This window comes from Pan paniscus, chromosome 5 (genome assembly GCF_029289425.2).
Source record: "Pan paniscus chromosome 5, NHGRI_mPanPan1-v2.0_pri, whole genome shotgun sequence".
NCBI classification, from domain to species: Eukaryota; Metazoa; Chordata; class Mammalia; order Primates; family Hominidae; genus Pan; species Pan paniscus.
Window position 1 is genome coordinate 136,424,952 of NC_073254.2, and position 22,683 is coordinate 136,447,634.

Below are 22,683 nucleotides of genomic sequence, written 5' to 3' on the forward strand. Positions count from 1 at the left end.
ACTGCTCAGTTCTCGCCCAAGCCAACATTTATATATTATATTTTCTTCTCTGACAGGACTGGCCACTGTCCATCATCCTGGCTGTTCTTGCATGTTTATTTTTTTTTTCTTAAAATCATACTGACTACTGACAATTGCTAACTGGCAGTTGTCTGTATGGCTTCTCACATGATCACTGGATGCTTTCATAGACGTTGACTGAGTGATAACATCAAAAAGTTGTCCAGCTGAACTTTTTGAAACATATTTTACACATACAGTTGTAAAACATGTTAGGCATTTAAAATATCAAGCTCCTTTTTAAAATGGGTAAATATCATTAAATTATAATTTTCATGAACAATATAGGCAGACCTGGTTATTCCCTCCTATTGCCTTTCCAGGTTTTAAAATTTCTCCATTATAATAGATTCTTTAAGAATTTGTCATTAGAATTTGATATGTAAGTGTATTTTTAACCGTAGTCTTTAAGCTATGCCGTTCTACCAAAATAGAGGTCTTGTTCCTAAATTTGAATAATTTTTACTTATCATGTTTCTTCCTCTCACCTTTTGTAGGTTGAATATTAGGGCAAAGTATACTTACTCAGTTAAAAGGGATTACAATTGTAAATGTTGTTTGATTCCATTTAAATAGATTATGTTTGGGTGGCACGCTTGGATATTTGGGTAATAATACTTCATGTCATGGAAGTAAACATTGAGATAATGACATGGAAATGCCTTTTCCCATTTAACAGTACTACTCTACATTTTATTTTAATTAACTTGGTATATTCCGACACTTCGATTCTTTTTATTTACAAATCATCTAGAATACTTTTCATTTGAGTAAAATGTGTTTCTTTTAATGTCTGCTTTGGCATAATTGACTCCTCAGTATTCTGCTTGAGTGGGGCCAAGTTGACTTAAATTTTATATATTTTAGTATTTAATATTTGGGATATTGAATTCACAGCATTAAAATGAAATTAAGTGGTAATATACTGCTATATTAAATCCAGTGATTTAATTAATATAGAAATATAGATTGTAAGAGGAAATGGTTTTTTACATTTCAGAGCTAATAAGTTATTTTCCCTGAAAAAGTCTTAATATACAATGAGTTCCCATTCTGTCATACCGTTCATCCTTCTAGCAATTGTTTCCAGAAAGGGAAAGTAGTTTTGTTCCCAAAGTAGATATTGAAAAAGGAAAGCTCATTGTCCATTTCTGTGTACTCTAGCCCTGGCCAGTGTCAAAGGTAAACAATACCGGACACTAAAGTGGCAAGGATAAGTTTTAATCAGTAGTATTTCAGTAGGAAAAGAGTTCAGCATAAACTGAACTGAACGTCAATTTGTACAGAGGTGAATAGGCATTTTAAAGGGAGGAGGGCAAGCAGGGGCTTAGTAGAGCCAGGAAAGAGAAAAATTACAAAGGGTAGTCAATGTACATGTGATTAGGCCAGCTAATCACACATCTGCTAAGTGGCAATTATCGAGGGTAGAATTCTATCCTCCCACAGAGACTGAAAGACAGAGACCCTATCCTCAAAAGTTGACAGGAACAGACAAATTTTTTTGGAAGCCTTGAGTTTCTTAGGCAGACACTTTCAACGGGGAGAGGGTCATCTCAGGGATATGACCTTGAGGTATTGGAAACTTGTTAGTGTTTACTCTTCATGGAATGAGGTTGAGGCCTAGCCAAGAAGGCACAGAGGAGCCTGGCTAGGGTTTGATCACAAAGAGAGTGTTTGTTACTACCTTAAGGGGCCCAAGGTTCTGAAGATGCAAACCAGAACCACCATCCCCTCGACCAACTCTACCTTAGAGTAGTACATTAGGTGTGCAGGCTCATCAGGGAGGGAAAGAGTTGTTCAGGAAATCTACATGATTGGTGTCTCATGTTCTTTGGGTGGGCCCTGAGCAACCACGTGAGCACAGAATGGCAGTATCTCTTCTTCTAATGTGTGCCCCTTTTCTCAGATCTCATGCCTTGCTCTGTCTTGATGTCATGAAAATGGCAAGGCTTAGAACCCTTGGACCCTTCTGCCTAGCTTTTGGTAGAGCTACTGACTCTGGCATGTTCTGGCTCAGTTCTTATTGCAAACTTGGTGACTTTCTTTGAAAGCACCGTTCTTCCCCTCACTAAGAAGTAAAAACCATTCTAGATTCAGATAATTCAGATAATTCTGGATTCCATTCTCAGCTTCACTGTTTAACTGTGTGGCCCTGAACAAGTAATCTCCTATCCAAATTGCTTTTTCACAACCTATAAAATGGGGATGGAATACCTAATGTTGAGTTGAGAAGATGAAATGACACAATGTACGTAGAGGCTTGGGCACATAACATGTGCTTAATTAATATGAAGTACACTCCCCTCTCCTTTCCCTCCCTGTGCATTTTGCTTCACAATGCCAGTGCTAACCTTTAGCCACCTGATCAAACACTTGGAATATGGACGCCAAGCCAGGCCAGAGATTAGCTGAACATTCCCCTTGGATTGCTGACTACCCACTCAGAACCTCCTAGATCAAGTCTCTATCTTTCAGACTTAATCTGGTCCTCTTGGCAAATGTCTGCCAAGACCCAATGTGCTTTACAGATGAGGCCTCAGAGGTGAGAAATCCACTTCCCTTTAGCTACATTTATAGGAATTCCATACCAAATTTAACATATTACTAACATTTAACATTCGTGGTTAGTTTTCACATTTAAAATGGAGGGAAAAAAGATGAATCACTACTGCATTAGTCATGTTTTTAAAAGGAGTGGTAATACATGACTGTCTTAACTTATTGGAGTTTGTTTCCAAACACACAAAGGTGTTTGGTTGAAAGTTAAATGGTTTTCTATCAAGTTACTGTGTTCAGGAGACTTTTAGAATGAATAGAATAATTTACATTTTTAAAATAGAGTTGACCTAATTCTGGCCTATTTTAATGGTGTGCCCAAGTGCACGTGGACAGAGGTGTGGCATATGTACAGTAGACACAGCTGCAGCAAAGCTGGCAAATGGGAAGCTGGTGGTGCACTACCCTGGTACTTTTAGAGTTTGCAATTTCTAAGGAGTTCACTGTTGTGTTCTGAATGTAAATTTATAATTTTTGTAAAGCTTGTTTCATTTTAACTTAAATTTGTAGTTCCATAACTATCTACTGTATAAAATCAGATTTTAAATGCAAATCTTCTACTTTATGAATTTACGAAGTAAATATTTTATAGGTTGGTAAAACTATAGTTATTCTGAAAATGAGAAAAAGAAGATGGATCATTTTATTGGAGTTATCCTCCTTTGTTGGAAAGGTCTGACAAATCATAAAGTCTCATTTAAATACACTTAAAAAAATATGTAGATTTGCCTATACTGTGGATCAAATTGTGATCTTTGGAGCATAGCTACATATGGAAAAGCCTGCTATAAAGTTGTTAGATTCTGAAAAGTACTAGGAAATAGGATTAATTATAAAGGGAATTATGAGTTCTATTGTTTCTAGTATTTCTTGTATACTGTTGATTAATTTAAATAAGTATGAGTGATCTCTTGGCACATCTTTGTTTTCAAAGACCTAATTTCTTTTTATTCTAAGTGTTTATTTTAGCAGTATTTGTGTAAATTAAATAGACAGTTGCTATGAACTGAATGGGACCCTCCTCAAAATTCATATTGAAGCCCTAACCCCTTATGTGGAAGTATTTAGAGAAAAGGGCCTATAGGAGAGAATTAGATTTAGATGGAGGTCCTAAAGGTGGGGCTCTCATGATAGGATAAGTGCCCTGATAAGAAGCGGTGCCAGAGAGCTTGTACTCTTGTGCACTCTCTCTCACGCTTGCCTTATCCCCACACCATACATCTAGGACAGGCCAGGTGAGCACACAGTAAGATGGCGGCGGCCTTCTAAAAGCCAGGAACAGAGCTCTCACCAAAACCTGACCATGCGGGCACCCTGATGTCAGACCTTCAGCTTCCAGAACTTGTAAAAAATAAATTTCTGTTGTTTAAGCTACCCAGTCTATGGCATTTTGTTATGGCAGCCTGGGCTAAGACAACAGTATACAAATTTAAATAATATTCTGTGAACCTTGCAATGTTAAATTTTAATCTTTTCACAGGCAGTTATTTTCTATAGACTGTCTATATCAAAACTATATGAAAATTTAAAAAATAGAAGCATTTAATCACTTGTAGTTCAAATCTATACCAATAAAAATAGATAGCAACATTGTTTTTAGGGTTCCTTTTAATGGTTATTTAATCAAATAAACTGTCACCTTTTTAGTGATACAGACTTCTTCGATTGCCAACTATTATACTCCATACATAATATTTTAAAAAGCATTTATGATAATAGAAGCAGTCTATCCATTTAAAATTGGTACAAAAATTTGGATTAATGAGACTGCTCAACTTTGGAAAAATAGTTATGGCTCATTCCTCCTTTCAGAATCACAACTTAATTCATAGACACAGCACATCATGACCAAACTCTATGCCTTTCCCCACCAACATTCCACCCTTACACTCAGAAAATCAATAGCTCTTTCCTGTGTTCAGATTAATTTATTTCATATAAATTCACCTTTGAAAATATTCAAAGCATCAGTTTTTAAACTTTTTGGACTTGGAAGCACTTTGTACTCTTAAAAATTAATGAGGACATCAAACAGCTTTGTTTATTTGGGCTGTATCTATCAAAGTTTACCATATTAGAAATTAAAACTGAGAAGTTTGAAACATTTATTTGTTCATTTACTCATATTTATATATTGTCAAAGCTCATTTCATATTAACATAAACATATTTTTAGGAAAAAATAACTATATATATATATATATATATATATATTTTAGGTACAGGGTCTCACTGTGTCACCCAGCCTAGAGTGCAGTGGTGCAGTCATAGCTCACCGCAGCTTTGAACTCCTGGGCTCCAGCAATCTTGCTGCCTCAGCCTCCTAAGCTGGGACTTCAGGTGCATGCCACCAGGCCCAGCTAATTTTTAAAAAATTATTTTGTGTAGAGACAGTTTTGCTATGTGGAACTCCTGGGCTCAGGCAATCCTCCTACCTTGGCCTCCTAAAGCACTAGGGTTACAGGCATAAGCCACTGTACCCAGCCAAACTATATTTTTTTAAAACAAAAAATAGAAGGAAGATGTTGTTTTACATCTTTGCAAATCTTATGTGTCTGCTTCTGCACTTGATTTGTTGCTATGTGTTTTTTTGGTTGAAGTATATGAAGAAAATCCAGCCTCACAGGAATATGTGACTGACAAGGGAGGAGTATTTTAATAATCTTTTCAAATAATTGTGAATATTCTTCTTTGACGCTACACTAAAACTTGACTGGTAGTGGTTCCATAAAAATTAATTTCAGTATAGAATCTGAAGCCATGTTAATGAACTCTTCATACTCTTTTACATTAAAATCCATTGGCATATTTTACACTTAGGAGTGGCTGTCTTATCGGTGCATGGTTTTATAACATCATGCCTTTGTTATTTTGCATGTTTGTTCACTGAGTTATTTCAGTCTACCGAATGTTGACACATTTAATTATACAATATAAAAATCATGTTTGTTGATGTTCTTACTGATTTCATCAGAAAAATCTTTAAGTATTGGTAAGCTCTTAAGCTCTTGGTAGTGGATGCAAATTTTCCAAAATTCTTATTTCCAGTTGAAAGCTCCAAGTTTGTCCTTGGCAACAAAGGCTTTCAGCTTTCCTTGAACTGGCAGGCCTTCCTTGTTTATTTTCAAGAATATTTCTATGCTAACACCCAAATCGAGATAACTATAATTTGTCAGTTGATCATTCTGTCATGTAAAAATGTTTCATGAAAAAACCGAGCTAGCTCAGCTCTCAACTCAGTGCATGACTTCTTTTGTTTGTAACGTTCTTGTACTTTGGTACTCCGTTTAATCACATAGGATATTAGAAAGATGTATACTCAAAGAGTTGAGATTTTATAAAGATTAATCACTTTTACCACTTCATCAAGGACATTTTTAAATAAAATTGGCTTTAAAAATTAAACAACAACAACAACAACAACAACAACAAAAACCTGAGTGCATGGCAGTGCAAAATCATACAAGGACTACTAGGGCAGTTTAGTGCCCCTGCTTGGATTCTTGCTAAGGTTACAGCAGTTTTACTTAATACTGCTTTTGTACCATCAGTGCAAATATCAACATATAACATCTTTACGTTATTATGAAAATGATTCTTATTTGTGAATTCTCTAAAATGTAATCGTCTCGGAAGCCCCTCCCTGGGCCTTACTTTGAGAACAGCTGCTCTAAGGGGTGAAACTGTAGTTTACAAAAGAGGAATAGTGTAAATATTTCCTCAGTTAACCTCCTCTTAACTAACTTGCCAGTGAACCCAGCTTCCATTCCTTGTGTAACACAGTAGCTGAATGTCAGGACTTGTAGGTTGTCCTTTACTTTACATTTATTTCTTTTCCCCCCAGTAGAGTTACCAGCTGAGCAAGTGTCAGCTGTATTTGTTCTCAAACCAGGTAATACAGTTTCCCTAATACCTGTAATGAGACAGTTTTAATAATATAAATAGATAAAGTGTGAGTTCAAAAAGAAAAAGCTAATATTTCTAGAACCAACCTAAAAGCTTTGGAATAACTTACTGTAAAAAATTGCTGTCATGATATAGTGTGATTGAGATTTGTAGAAGATTAGGGAAAAACTCATAAAAATCTAGAAGGCTTCTGCGTTCCCTCACAGGTGTCTTTAATTTCTTCCTATATAATAAAGACAACAAAGCTGGAAATTGTAGTGATGTGTTACGTGTGTTCTTTGCAGGAAAGAACAATGAAACTCCATCTGTAGACCCATATTCAGAGAATAGGTTTTGGCTCACCTTCAAAAGATTGGTGAATCTGTGTACACATGGATATATTTTAAGTTGAAGCACAATTCATAAATTAATGTCTGTCTGGTTTTTTAAAAAATAATTTCCCACTTAACCACCATTCCCAGTGAACTGATTTATTACTGGTCAGGATCACATTGAATAAGATAGTTTCTCAGCTGCCATCCATGAACTAAGAGCAAATTTCCATTGGTTTTTATGACTGTAAAATATAGTCTCTTCCATTATTTCACTTTGTATCTAAGGCTGGGTAAGATCGTGTTGGTGAAAGATTTAGATAACTTTTTAGAAATACAGCTATTACAGGTCAGCTTTTCTAATGATATAGGGACAGACCTGAAGGTGCCATAAACTTTTTTCTTTTGGGGCGCCAGTGTTACATTGAATTGGAAACTGTTTGAAATAAACAAACTGCAGGTCGGGGCTTGGACATTTTCACAGAAATTTGCATAACATTTCATGAAGGATGAGAATTATATCAAATGTTCTGGTTATCTATAAAAATAAGCTTATTGGTTAATCACACATGTGAGGGTTTACTGGCTGGTAGCAATTCACTGACATCAGCTTTATCATGGGTCGGTGTATATAGTGCCATTTATAGATGCATCATGACATGGTACAATGACACAAGTTGGGAAACAAATGACCTGGCTTCCCTGCCTGGCCCACCAGTCACCATGAGTCAGTGAAGATGATATTCCCAACTCCCTGGCAATGAGTGTGCAGTATGAATTGTTTTTCTCCTAGAAGTAGAGAATTCATTCACACTCTCATAGTCTGTTTACAAACAGTGCACACACTGGCAAGCTGACTGGCTAGAGCAAGGGAGCTTTGTCTGTTACTAAATTGCTAAGAAACTCATCAATCTTTTTAGCACCAGTCTTTTTAGCACCAAACACCGAATGGTAACCAAACGCTGAAATTATTACTAAATATAAAGGGATCTCTCCAAATTCCTGATTCCATAATGATCACATAATCACTGCCAGCAGTGTGGCTGACAGTGAGTTACAGGTTTGTTCCTTCACTTTTTCCTTCTTTCTGAAAATATTTATTGAGCATCTGCTGTGTGCCACACTGTTCTATGATTGGGGATCCAATTGCGAATACAATAGTGAAGAAAAAAGTCCTGCCCTTGTAGAACTTAAATTCTAGGAGGGGAAACATATACATAGACATATTCATACATATATTTACTAAAGGGAAAAAAGAAAAGGGGAATTAAATATTATTTTGGGAGGATGATGAAATTCTGATAGGGTGACCAGGGAAGGCCTCACCTAGGCCATTTCTTTAGCATAAACTTCTAAAGGAAAAACATAATCTGGAAGAGGTAGTCTCTCAGAACATTTTAAAGTATTTGTAAACTGAGGTCTATAAGGTTTGTTTGAGAGAACTAATACATCTTAACTTTTACTAACTTTAACTGAAATCCAACATTTCTTCCAATCATGAGTAGAGATAACCAATCTTGATGGTATTGGGAGGATCTGTAACAAAGTTACAGGTAGGTATCACAGATATTTTCATTACCACATTACAGTTGTTATAGACATCTCAAAAATTATGCTTATTACCACTTACAAATTATAGTAGTTATTATCCCTGCTATTAAATGTTGGTATTTCATGCCTTAATTTTAAAAAGCCTGTATTATTATTTTTTAAATATGTGTATTGATAATTATATTTCAAAATAATAGATTTCCATGTATCCTTACATATTATGTCTTACGAATTTTAAAACATTTTGAGAAAGAGGTCAAGGCTTCACTAGATTGCCAAAAGAGGTTCATGGCATAGAAATGTTAAGCTTTAGCTTCATCCCTAATTGCTTTCTTCTACCTCCCACAGGTACAGCACACTTTTGATTTGTTTCCCTCACTTGGAGATTACTCAAATACATCCTGAACAGATGGGAAGGGTTTTCTGGATAATTCCTTAGAATTCTGATTGTGAAAGATCCTTTGTTTGCTTCCTGCTTAATGCAAGCCACACACTAATTTGCAGAATAATATAGCTAGTCAAACAGAAACTTGGCTTCCTGGAAAATGACAATGTAATTCTTAACAGAAGATCAAGTTTTAGACTTCTTAGAAAGATATTTGAAGGACCTTTAAGGCAGTGCAGTTCAGTTTATGGGAAAGAGGGATGTAAAAATTCTGAGTTAGAATCAGCTCCCACTCACGTTTGCCACGCTTCCCGCCATGGTGATGACCAAGTGGGTCTGTGCAGATTGAGAGGTCATGGATTATGGACCACAATACCTTCGCATTGACCAGCTATGGGAAATAAGAGGCAATACATATGTTCAACTGTCTTAGCAAGGTGGCCATAAGAATAGAACTGAGAGCATCTTATTCAAGTGAAAAGGAGGAGTAGGGTGAGCACTGGTTAAATGGGTATTCCAGAGAATTTTGCCCTGCCAACACATGTTCTGTGCTTTAGATCTCTTTGAATATATTCTACTACTACTTGTCATGAATAAAAAAAAGTAAAAATTCTCGACATCTTGATGTTGCCAGAATCCTGAGAGATAAAACTGTTTACTGTATAATTTTCACATTTTAGACAAACTTTACGCTTGTTTCTAATGTGGAGGGAAGTCAGTTGTGTGTCATTAAGCCCTTGGATTACATCTTCAATTGTGCCCTTTAGTTCTGAGAAATAGACACTTTAGAAGTGTGATGAAAGCTGTGAGTCTGATGAACTCATTTCCATGATTTATTTTCCTTTACAGGTTGGTGAAAGATGCTCCTTGGGATGAGGTCCCGCTTGCTCACTCCCTGGTTGGTTTTGCCACTGCTTATGACTTCTTGTACAACTACCTGAGCAAGACACAACAGGAGAAGTTTCTTGAAGTGATTGCCAATGCCTCAGGGTATATGTATGAAACTTCATACAGGAGAGGATGGGGATTTCAATACCTGCACAATCATCAGCCCACCAACTGTATGGCTTTGCTCACGGGAAGCCTAGTCCTGATGAATCAAGGTGGGTGTGGACACAGCCAAGGTGATGCCTGAGCTGACAGAAGTCATAGTTGCCATGTTGTGAGCAAAGCATTTTTATAACCATTCTTAGTACATGTTCATACTTGGATCCTAACTAAACCCATGAAATGAAGTAGTCCCTACAGTATCACTTAGTTAATTGAGGGACATCTCCTCCTTATTTTCTGCTAGTATATTATCCGGCATGTTATCTAATTATGGCTTATGATGATCCCAGAACAAATCCTCACAGCTCGGGGTCGGTGATAAATATTCATTTTTCCAGAGAATTTTGACAGTGAAGACAGCCATCCTGGAATAAGTGAAATTTTAAAAAGCTAAACAGATGGTTGGTTATTTGAAATGAAGATTTCCAGCACACAGATGTGAATCATAACACCACTACTATTTTTTCCTCTTAATATTTAAAACAACCAAACTGGATTATTTACATCCAAATTGGAAGCAATTTTTGTGGATTGTGTAGCTACTTTGCTTTAACATATTGCATAATTGCCAATAATACATTTTCTTTGTTCTTTTAACTCTAAATTACAACTTCTGTAGAAATCTATAAATGACTGATTAAGATTGTGTTTAAGAAAAGCAGCTCTGAGATCACAGGGAATTATCAGAATATTAAATATATAATTGGAGATTGGAAATCTAACAGAATTTAACTCGATTATATTCCTCATAAGAATTATTAAGCATTTTGTTGATTATCCAACATCAGATTTTACCCAAACCTAGCTTTCTCCCTTGTCACATCAACCAACCGTCATTTTAATTAGGTCTTAGAGGAAAAGAAACTAACATTAACTGAGCATATGACATGTGCTAGTCTTTCTCCATATTTTATTCAATTCTCACATCAACCATATAAGGCAGCTGGGATTTGGACCCACTTCTGGCCATCCATAAAGTTCAATATCTTTCTGCTGTATTTTGTTATCTCTGTCAGAAGGGGAATTCCATTTATAATAACTTAAGCAAAATTTAATTATGAGAGTGAATTTTCATGCTAGCTCCCCTTGTCCCCTACTCTCACTAAAACCTAAAGAAAATTAAAACATCAGGTCAGGCGTGGTGGCTCACACCTGTAATCCCAGCACTTTGGAAGGCCAAAGCGGGCGGATCACTTGAGGACAGGAGTTTGAGGCCAGCCTGGCCAACATGGGGAAATCCCGTCTCTATTAAAAATACAAAAATTAGCTGGGCGTTGTGGCGTGTGCCTGTAATCCCAGCTACTCAGGAGGCTGAGGCAGGAGAATCACTTGAACCTGGGAGGCAGAGGTTGCAGTGAGCCGAGATCCCACCACTGCACTCTAGCCTTGGCAACAGAGTGAGACTCAGTCTTAAATAAATAAATAAATAAAATAGAAAGGAAAAGAAAATTAAAACATCAAAATGCAAACAATGTGAGAATCCACTAACCATTTATAAAGCCCCAGGCCTGTGAAAAGACACCATCATGAAATGGTGAAAGGATCCCTTAGGTGAGCCAAATTTCTGCTTCAGGTCTTAAATTTAAGCTACTATAGTTTTATTTCCTTAAATAAATTTTTATTTATTTAAGGGAAGGAGTAGAGTTTATTTCTTCAGTCTTTGTAAATAACATTATTCCAAATAATAAGCAGTGACCCAAAATACTGGTTTGGATTGAATCAAAATATGTCATTTTGCCCTGGCAGGAATTTTCCTATGCATTTATTTTCTGATTAAAGTTATGGTGGCCCTGGCAGACACTCTTCCAGAGCCCCCACATAAGTACACACAATTATGACAAGACTGGACAGAAGAAGGTAGAAATCAGTTGGAAAGAAGACAGGTGTGAAATGTTTAAATGATTACAGCGTAGTTACAGGAACCCCAGAGAGTGAAATAAAAGATACCATGAAAAGCGTTATGGTTAAATATAAAATGAGTATATTGACTTGGAATTCAAGAGAGCAGTGTTCTTTCAGTAATTTTCTTCATGTAACTTTGAAGACGGATAGGAGAACTTAAGGGGAAATTAAAGAACATTCCAGGCAAGGTATTCCGGGTGGCAGAAAAAAAATACAGGGTATAGCTTCAATTAACAGTATCAGTACCTTGTATTCACAGAGAGTTGCAGTTTACAAAGTATTTTGGTAGACATTGCCTCATATCTTCTGAAGAGGGTTGTTGTAAGGAACAAATAAGGAAATTTAGGTAATGTGGTACCTTGGGAACAGTGATCTGATTTTAGGCATCAGTCACATTGGTATCTGGTGGGAGATGGAAGACACAAAGGAAAAGGATGAAGATAATTAGAATTTTAAACCAGAATGGTAGAGAATGGAAATTGAAAACTATCCAGAATATTGACATATCAGGTATGATGCTGGGTGGCAGAAGAGGCCAGGGTATGATGAACAATCACCTCTGCATACCCAAGCCTGACAGCTGAGTTGCCCCCATTAGTCAGGAGCCAAGTCTTAGCCTGGGACCTATATTTAGGCCCAGAGCTGGTTGGACCTGGGCCTCTGGAAGCCCCACACCTGCCACATAGTAGGCCATGGTAGCGTGGTCAACATGTTTGTGGAAGTAAAGCAATGTGGCTACACCCACACCAGGAGGCATTGGGGTTAATTTTATTCTTAAGGGTCGCGTGTTTTAAAGCGAAACCTTAAATCTAAAGACCTAGGTTGAGATTAAAGTTGTGTTCATTTTTAGTCATGTGCCAGAGGTCTTGAACAAGTCAGCCTTTCTGTTTTGGGGCAATAATACATAATTGGGTTGTTAAAGGGATTAATTAAGATTCTGTTCAGTGCTGTGTAAGTTATAAATGTTATAGAAATATGAGGAGTTGTTATTGTCAACTAAATGCAACAGTTCTAGAAAGCTAGCATTTCTGAGTTAAAAGGTTTTATAACTTGTTATAGACTTAATTTTCAGTGGGGAGATTAAAATGTGACAGATGGAAGAATTGCTTGGACAAAATCATGTAGCTCATTTTTTGGCAGATTCAGGATTCCTAGTTGATTTTTCATTATTAGTTTGCCTTTCCAGTGGTTTCTCAGCCCCACTGTGCTGCCTTTTCAGATCCTGTGGAAAAGCACATAAAGGATAAGAGGTTACCTTCTAATGACAATACAAATTGAAGACTGTCCGTTTAGCATTTATAATATGTGCAGCCTATTACAAATTCTATAAAATAATGATGCAAGTTTCACGAAGAGATAAACTTTTAAAAATATTTTCAAGTATTATATTTTTAGGAACACTGAATAAAAATCTTAATATACAAATCCTCTCTTGCCAACATAAAGTTATATGCATTTGTGATCTTACATGTGATACAGTTTATTAAAGACTGGAAAGTGACTGATACTCATTTAAGGGTTTCTCTTCATTTATGGAGTCAATAACTTTTTTTTTTTTTGAGACGGAGTCTCGCTTTGTCGCCCTGGCTGGAGTGCAGTGGCACGATCTCCGCTCACTGCAAGCTCCACCTCCCGGGTTCACACCATTCTCCTTCCTCAGCCCCCCAAGTAGCTGGGACTACAGGCATCTGCCACCACACCCGGCTAATTTTTTGTAATTTTAGTGGAGACAGTGTTTCACCATATTAGCCAGGAAGAACTTCCTAACTTACATCATGGACTGTCACAAACCTGGATTACAAGATGTTATTTATACACTGACAAGTTGGAGTTTTACAAAACGCGATTTGTAATATAAACTAGTTAGATAACTCAGAGGGTTTTATTGGCCATATTTTTTGTTTATGCTTTGTCACAGGCTTTAGTCATTGCTTCCATGTGTTTTCATCCTTCAGGATATCTTCAAGAAGCGTACTTATGGACCAAACAAGTTCTGACCATCATGGAGAAATCTCTGGTCTTGCTCAGGGAGGTGACGGATGGCTCCCTCTATGAAGGAGTTGCGTATGGCAGCTACACCACTAGATCACTCTTCCAGTACATGTTTCTCGTCCAGAGGCACTTCAACATCAACCACTTTGGCCATCCGTGGCTTAAACAACACTTTGCATTTATGTATAGAACCATCCTGCCAGGTATAGTGAGGAGTCAGAAGTGTGAAAACATTAAACTATTGTAATTTTTTCTGATTATGAAAATGAGCTAGACTAGGCAGAGAAATTAGGTCCTTAGAGTTTGTCATATTGAAATTAAATAGATTTTTTTAATCAAAGAAAAATTGAATTCAAGAGTTGCATATAGCCAGAACATTTTGGAGGCTAATGTGAGTATTTATGATTTAGGTATTATAAAGTTTGGAGGGTTATGCATTAAATACAAGTTCTAGGCCCCTCAATACTTTTTTTTTATATATCCAAACTTGAGTAATATACGAACTCATCTTCATCATTGCAAGCAAAATATAAACATTTGTGATTACCTGTCAGTTTTCCTTTATATGTGATCCCTGATCAATCCTATTTTAATTTTTGGTTTTCAGTTTTTTCTTTCAAACTATACAGACATGATTCAAAATGAAAGATTACACCCACACATTTAAGTTGGAGCTTCAGTATTTTAATATTTTATTGAAGTAAATAGTATAGTGTAGAAAAGTAAACAAAAAAGTGCTGTAAAACTTGTAATTTCTTTATTGCTGTGTCATTTAGCCTTCTAAGAGAACTAGCTCTAAAAAATATATATACATGATTTAATAATGTATTCATTTCCAGAGAACTTTGTAACCTTTTTTTTATTTCTAAAACAGGACTAAGATGTTAGAACAAGTTATAAAGGAAAATTTTATCAGGATAGATTCCCCCCCTTCCCCAAGGAAATGCAATTTTTAGATGGTGATTCTAGACCTACAACAAATAATTCAGTATTTAAATCTTTTGGCTCTGGTAGTATACATACAGATTAATAGAATCTCCATTATTGGACTAATTCAAAAATATTGCAGAGCATAAGAACCATTTTAAGATTTAGTTTAGACTTACATTCAAAAAAATACTGCTTTGTTGCTTTTTCTTAGACATGCAGGAGAGGCCTGTTTTGCGATTCATCCTAGTAAACAAAGGCTACCTGAAGCAAGGGACCTTTAAGAGGTTTCAGTGCTTTGTAATTTAAACTGAGATCTAAAGGCTAACTACATCAGGAATTGTGTTTGCTGTGAGCTGTGTCTGTGGCTACTTCCTAAAGTGGAAAAGACAGTATGAACATGTCTAAGAGCAGCATTTATATGTTTGTGTTAATTAAACAAACTTTTATTGAACATCTGTGTGCCAGGCACTGTAGTAGGCAGAGGATTCAAAGAGGAATAAAACACATCTCCTGCTTTCAAGGAATTCACAGACTAGTAGAAGATTCAGAAAATATCATTTTAAAATAAGGTATACTTACAAGATCATTTACTAAATTATTAGGAACAAAAACATGAGCTGTAAATTACATAAATATAATTGTGGTAACATTTTAGAAGAGGTTCTATGTTAAAGCAATCTGTTTTCAACTTCATTTCTCTCTCTTTTTTTTTTTTCTACAGTTGATACTCTAGTAGCAATTTTTTTGTCTGGCTGAGTTTTCTACCATGATGCTTCTTTTTTCATGAACACGTGGAGCATATCCAGTCTTACCTGCTTTTATTTTTCTTCCCTGTTCCAAAAATGATATATGGCTTTATGATCCTTGCATTTTCTGTCGTCTAACTTCCAGCAGTACATACTGGCAGGAGCTACTCCGGGAATTAAATTTTCTTCCTGTAGAAACTCAGTCTCTCCCCTGAACTTTATATATAGTATAACTTACACTTTATTGAAGCCAAATTGAAGCATGTTATTTTATTATCTTGGCCTAGAATGCATGTTGAGTTGTGGGAGAGCTAGTGTTCATTCCAGGTTCAGAAACCCAAACTGCACAAGAGGATGTCCCATGTATATATGCACATATAATCACGTATAGCATGAACATTGGAAAATGAGGAAGGCAGGGAATAGGTGTAGCACTAATGTTACCAAGGACAGGTTACCACATAATAAATACAAGCTTGCACACAACATATGTGGAAGACCTTTTGAGGGATTCTGACTAACTCGTCTGGAATAAAATGTGAGGATTGTGATTTTTCTTTTATTTTATCCCTTCCATTACACAATTCTAATTTGCAACTAGATTTGAAAAGTCATTGTTTAGACCTATATAGGAGTATGAAGTTTTCAAAGTATCTTAATTCTTTCCAACTTATTTCCCTAGGGTTTCAAAGGACTGTGGCTATTGCGGACTCAAATTACAACTGGTTTTATGGTCCAGAAAGCCAATTAGTGTTCCTTGATAAATTTGTCATGCGTAATGGCAGTGCTAACTGGCTAGCTGACCAAATCAGAAGGAACCGTGTGGTGGAAGGTCCAGGAACACCATCCAAAGGGCAGCGCTGGTGCACTCTGCACACAGAATTTCTCTGGTATGACACATTGGGCTAGCTTTAAAGAGAAATGGTACCCAAGGGTACTATTCATGCTATGCACTTGTTTTTTTGCATTTAAAAAGAAAAACTAAAACACTTTTTAAATCTTTTCTCCATGCCACCTGAGTATATGAAGTTTCAATTCAACTCATATCACTGTTTTTGAAACTCTTAGAAACTTTTCTTTTTTAAAAAAAAATTTCAACTTTTAGATACAGGGGTACATGTGCAGTATACCCAGGTAGTGAGCATAGTACCTAATAGGTAGTGTTAGAAACATTTCTTTATGTTTAACATCTAATTACTGTTTTCAGTTTTTGGTTCTCATATTAGAGCTGTCCTACACTTGCACTATTTCATAAATAAGCATGTTTTGATTTTACATCATTTTTTGAAAGCATATAAAACAAAACACAAAATTTAGACTAGGTTATTCTGATAATCACACCAAAAAAAGGTAGTAAAATATTTTGTTTTGGTAAATGGAGCATTATAATCTTCTAATAGCAAAGCTGTTACTAAATTTTCAAAAGTGTTTAAAAGTGTTTGACAGTATTTGACAGCTTCACTTTGATAATAAAAGGACTGTGTAAATTTTTTTGCCTTAATCTTTTAAGCCCAGAAAGAGAAGCTTGGGTCTCCTTTTTAAAGTATTGCCAAATATGTTGTTGGCATCCAAATAAGTTAAAATCAAAATTACAGGGAACTGATTAATCATTAATCCCTGATGTCTTTTCAAGCTGTTGAAATTTGCATTCAACTCCAAAACAAGCTTTCTTGTGGTTTGCTTCTCTTTATTCTTTTTTTTCAAAATACAAAAAAATTAAGGAGGAAAAAATATTAGTAAAATGGTGTCTATAGTTTAACCAACAATTTAAGATTATTTTCATAGATAAACTAAACATATTAAGATGCAACCATCCTTGAGTTCTCTCAGGAGTATGACATAATTACTTAATAGTGTAACCCATAAATAAGTTACTCATAAATATTCAATGAAGAGAGTTCTATAAAGCTAACTACAGGATTAATAGGTCAGATTAATGCTAAGTCTAACTTAAAAATCTGCCTTTATGGCAATATGCAAACTGACCAAAAACTGAGAGTAAGATGGCCAATTCAGCTTACATCTACACTTGTTAAATCACATTAATTAAGCCAACATTATACTAGACCTAAGTAGAGATATAATTTCTGATGTCTTGAAACTGAGACTCTAGAACAACAGATGAAACAGTCAATATCAAACACCAATAAGATTAACTCTAGGTGATTGATTTACTTTAGGGAAAAGTACATAGTGCTAATAATAAACATTTATCATAAATGAAAATAAGAAGTCATTTATTGTCCAAGAAGCATGGCATCATCTGCAGATTAAAACAAAACCAAACCTTTGGACCTGGCTGGTCAGTAGTAGGCACAATTATAAATCCCTCAATATAAGACAGTTTGCTGAAACTTCATCCATTTATATTCTGAGATGTGGTGTTGGTCATACATTTTATCTAATATGTGAAGTTCTCCTCTATTTCAGTTTATTTTTTCAAGGAAAAAAATCTTGAGGGAGAACTCTTTTCAATACCAAACATTCAATAATATCAGTTACTGCAGAACTATACTTTATTACAACTCAAGGCTTGTTAGAGTCCAGATTCTAACATGGCATTTCTAGAAGAGGAGCCCCTCAACCAGAAATTTGGATGAAGTGCTTAAATCCATGAGGCCCAGTAGTTTGAATGGTCACTCTGACATCATCAAGTGAAGATGGTCCATGTAGAGATTAGAGCAGAAATCATTTCGGGCCCAAACCCAAGGATCACAAATGATAAAGAAATATTCCTCTTCCAGTCACCAAGGGTTTCCCTTTGTGCATACTGGTTGTCCTTGGATATTTTTAGAATTGTCCCTAATACACTCTGCACTGCCAGTGCTCTGGGTAGCATTTGTGTGTCGCATCTTCCACATTACCATGTTATGTGTTATTTTCACTGCCATCAGAAAACCATTTAATTTTTCAAAATTAATTTCAGGTATGATGCCAGCTTGAAATCGGTTCCTCCTCCAGACTTTGGCACCCCTACACTGCATTATTTTGAAGACTGGGGTGTCGTGACTTATGGAAGTGCACTACCTGCAGAAATCAATAGATCTTTCCTTTCCTTCAAGTCTGGAAAACTGGGGGGACGTGCAATATATGACATTGTCCACAGAAACAAATACAAAGATTGGATCAAAGGATGGAGAAATTTTAATGCAGGGCATGAACATCCTGATCAAAACTCATTTACTTTTGCTCCCAATGGTGTGCCTTTCATTACTGAGGCTCTGTATGGGCCAAAGTACACCTTCTTCAACAATGTTTTGATGTTTTCCCCAGCTGTTTCAAAGAGCTGCTTTTCTCCCTGGGTGGGTCAGGTCACAGAAGACTGCTCATCAAAATGGTCTAAATACAAGCATGACCTGGCAGCTAGTTGTCAGGGGAGGGTGGTTGCAGCAGAGGAGAAAAATGGGGTGGTTTTCATCCGAGGAGAAGGTGTGGGAGCTTATAACCCCCAGCTCAACCTGAAGAATGTTCAGAGGAATCTCATCCTCCTACATCCACAGCTGCTTCTCCTTGTAGACCAAATACACCTGGGAGAGGAGAGTCCCTTGGAGACAGCAGCGAGCTTCTTCCATAATGTGGATGTTCCTTTTGAGGAGACTGTGGTAGATGGTGTCCATGGGGCTTTCATCAGGCAGAGAGATGGTCTCTATAAAATGTACTGGATGGACGATACTGGCTACAGCGAGAAAGCAACCTTTGCCTCAGTGACATATCCTCGGGGCTATCCCTACAACGGGACAAACTATGTGAATGTCACCATGCACCTCCGAAGTCCCATCACCAGGGCAGCTTACCTCTTCATAGGGCCATCTATAGATGTTCAGAGCTTCACTGTCCACGGAGACTCTCAGCAACTGGATGTGTTCATAGCCACCAGCAAACATGCCTACGCCACATACCTGTGGACAGGTGAGGCCACAGGACAGTCCGCCTTTGCACAGGTCATTGCTGATCGTCACAAAATTCTGTTTGACCGGAATTCAGTCATCAAGAGCAGCATTGTCCCTGAGGTGAAGGACTATGCTGCTATTGTGGAACAGAACTTGCAGCATTTTAAACCAGTGTTTCAGCTGCTGGAGAAGCAGATACTGTCCCGAGTCCGGAACACAGCTAGCTTTAGGAAGACTGCTGAACGCCTGCTGAGATTTTCAGATAAGAGACAGACTGAGGAGGCCATTGACAGGATTTTTGCCATATCACAGCAACAGCAGCAGCAAAGCAAGTCAAAGAAAAACCGAAGGGCAGGCAAACGCTATAAATTTGTGGATGCTGTCCCTGATATTTTTGCACAGATTGAAGTCAATGAGAAAAAGATTAGACAGAAAGCTCAGATTTTGGCACAGAAAGAACTACCCATAGATGAAGATGAAGAAATGAAAGACCTTTTAGATTTTGCAGATGTAACATACGAGAAACATAAAAATGGGGGCTTGATTAAAGGCCGGTTTGGACAGGCACGGATGGTGACAGCTACACACAGCAGGGCCCCATCACTGTCTGCTTCCTATACCAGGTTGTTCCTGATTCTGAACATTGCTATTTTCTTTGTCATGTTGGCAATGCAACTGACTTATTTCCAGAGGTCCCAGAGCCTACACGGCCAAAGATGTCTTTATGCAGTTCTTCTCATAGATAGCTGTATTTTATTATGGTTGTACTCTTCTTGTTCCCAATCACAGTGTTAGCACTGAAGCTATAAATTACCTGGTCATTTTGTGATCACAAGAGTCTATGCAAAAAAAACATTTCTTTACCCCAGATTATCAGATTTTTTTCCCTCAGATTCATTTTAACAAATTAAGGGAAGATATTTTGACACAAGAAAGCAGGAACGTGGAGAAATTGGAGCAGGAAAAGAATTTATCAAAGCAGTAGAAATAGCTTGGTGGTCCTATGGTGTTTTTGGAAGTATTTGGCATTGCTAATTGAGCAGTCCATATAGTACTACTTTTAGAAGAAACAAAAAGTCTGTTTTTTAAAGTAATGTTTTTTCTTATGAGAAAAAGGTTTAGATAGAATTGGGTTTTATTAATATTAATTTAATGCTATTAGCAATTTCCATATACTATATTGTGGAAAAGACTGAAGAATACAATTCTGAGAAATATAAAAAAATTTTAATGGTATAGTCATGTTGAAAGATAAATGTTGCTAAGTCCTGGTATGATGGTGTCAGCTTCCTTGGGGAAGTACTTCTTGAGTTATGTAACTAACAGGATCTTTTACTGCAGATCTGGATGGCTATTCAGATAACATGGCAAAAAATGATAGCAGAAGATCATTAAAAACTTAAAATATATTTTATTAGAAAACATATATCTATGAATGAATATTTCCTTTGATGCTGGTCTCTGCACACATATGCTTGGTTACTTGCATGCATTCATTGGTTGTTCAATAAGTGAGATGATTACAGATAACTTAATACTGTATTTTCCTTATATGGAAAACCGTTATAGACCCAATAACAACTAAACCTTTCAAAAGAAAATATTTTCTATTATGAATGTTGATTTTCATACCAAAGAAGATGGAGAGTCTAAAATTTGGATATGATTCTTATGTTTTTTTAATAGAAAACCTCCTTCAAGTTTATTTTCCTAAATAAACATCATAATTGTGAATTTTCTCTAGTATTCTTCTTCTTTGTTCCATTATATTCAAAATGCATTAACATTTTCCAAAATTTTTGAAGAGAGATCTTTATTTGGACGTGTATTCATTAAATATATAAAGTAGTGTTTGAATCAAAAGAAGTATTTTCTCTACTTATTAACCTTAATTGTTGTTTAAGCATATTTTAAATATTTAAAACAATAGCCAATTCTGATATTTAAGTAGCACCCAACTTTTAAAAGCATAAAATTTTCAATCAACTCCTCAGAAGGTAACAGCAGCATAGAATACTACAAAAATAATCCATAGTTTCTACTTGAGCATAAGAAAATGATATACTTAAAAGGAACTTAATAAATTATCATACATTCAGCATATTTGAGTCATATATTTCTCCTTTGAAACAGAAAATATGTTCAGCTCAAATTTTACAGTAAGGACACACTCACTGATTTATAGGTGTAAAGTAACAACAGTAACCTTTCCTCTTACTTGCTCTTTTAGTTCACAGCAATACCAGTATGTAACCAAAAGACAAGTTGGAGAAACTTTTAAGTACCTTTCTGCAGTTCTAATTTGAACCTTCTTGCATAAAGAAAACACAAGTTTGACTTTTAACTGTGCTTCACTTATTATGCTTGGAATCTAGAAAACGACTTCTGAGGAAGTAATTTTTTTCCCCTCTCATGGAAGGTCTCTAGGGAGGATGTCATTACACACTGTTTAAAAGAATAATGTTTTCAAAAGAATAATGCTTCCGTTTGTCCTGCATGGATGCTCTTACTAGGATTTAAACTTGCTTTATGTGACAGATTCTCTGTTTACTTAACCTCACTCAACATTCCTCTCTTTTACTCTTTCTCACTCAAAAGGATGAACTGTCTGAAATGATCAAAAGGAAATTTTGAAAGAAAAAAAAGAGGAAAATTATTCTTTGAGGTTACCAAGCAAACCTGATCTCAGATCCAAACTGAGACATACTTTCTAACAGAGATGAAAAGTGCAAGTGAGTGCCAAACTCGCTTTTCTTTTGTTTTCATTAGGTTAAGGCTTGACAATACGTTAGTCACCACAGCATGATCCAGTGTAACATATTAGTTCATTTTAAAGTAGTCTTTTTAAAATATGCATCTTTAAAACAAAAAGAATTAAAATTATGTGGTTTTTTTTTCTTCTAATGAACCTGGTATTTATTTCCTTAAAAAGAAACTTCCTCAGGCAGTGACTTAAGTGGTTAAGTGAAAAAAAAAAATGCTGAAACAAATCACCCCTCTTCATAATGAAACATGTTTTTTTTATCAGGGATAGTGCATATTTGAGTAAAACTAGGGAACTTTTTGTAACTTGAAAACAAAGCAATGTTAAATCTCCCTTGAAACTGAGTAATCAATTATGGAATCTGTTTCAATGCTGCTCACTATGACAGGAATGTTTCAAGTTCATTTGATAATATGTGAGCTGTTGTTCAGGGGATTGGCAGGACTCTTGGTCCTAGCCTTAAAGAGAATTTGAGAATCACTAGCATACAGAGCTTGTCAGTGCAGTAAAAGTGGTATATTCCTGGGAAGCTGAGGTGGGAGTATTGCCTGAGCTTAGGAGTTCTGTGCTGCAGTGAGCTATGACTGTGCCGCTGCACTCCAGCCTTGGAGACAGAGTGAGACCGTGTTTCTCTTTTTTTT

At 36.2% G+C, this 22,683-nt stretch overlaps 1 protein-coding gene across 4 annotated transcripts in view; it reads left to right on the forward strand.

Moving 5' to 3' along the window:
- DSE (dermatan sulfate epimerase) overlaps positions 1-21,012 on the forward strand; it is a 157,762-nt gene extending 136,750 nt beyond the window's left edge. For 3 of the 4 annotated variants that reach the window (XM_055114074.2, XM_034962735.3, XM_055114075.2), the window contains 4 exons: positions 9,618-9,871; positions 13,676-13,915; positions 16,071-16,278; positions 18,315-21,012. In XM_055114074.2, the coding sequence (XP_054970049.1) occupies positions 9,618-9,871; positions 13,676-13,915; positions 16,071-16,278; positions 18,315-20,073 (2,461 nt within the window). In that variant the 3' untranslated portion in view covers positions 20,074-21,012. Of the gene's footprint in view, positions 1-9,617; positions 9,872-13,675; positions 13,916-16,070; positions 16,279-18,314 lie in introns of those variants that run through there. The other variant, XM_063605430.1, reaches the window with a different exon arrangement.
- Positions 21,013-22,683: the final 1,671 nt, after the last annotated feature.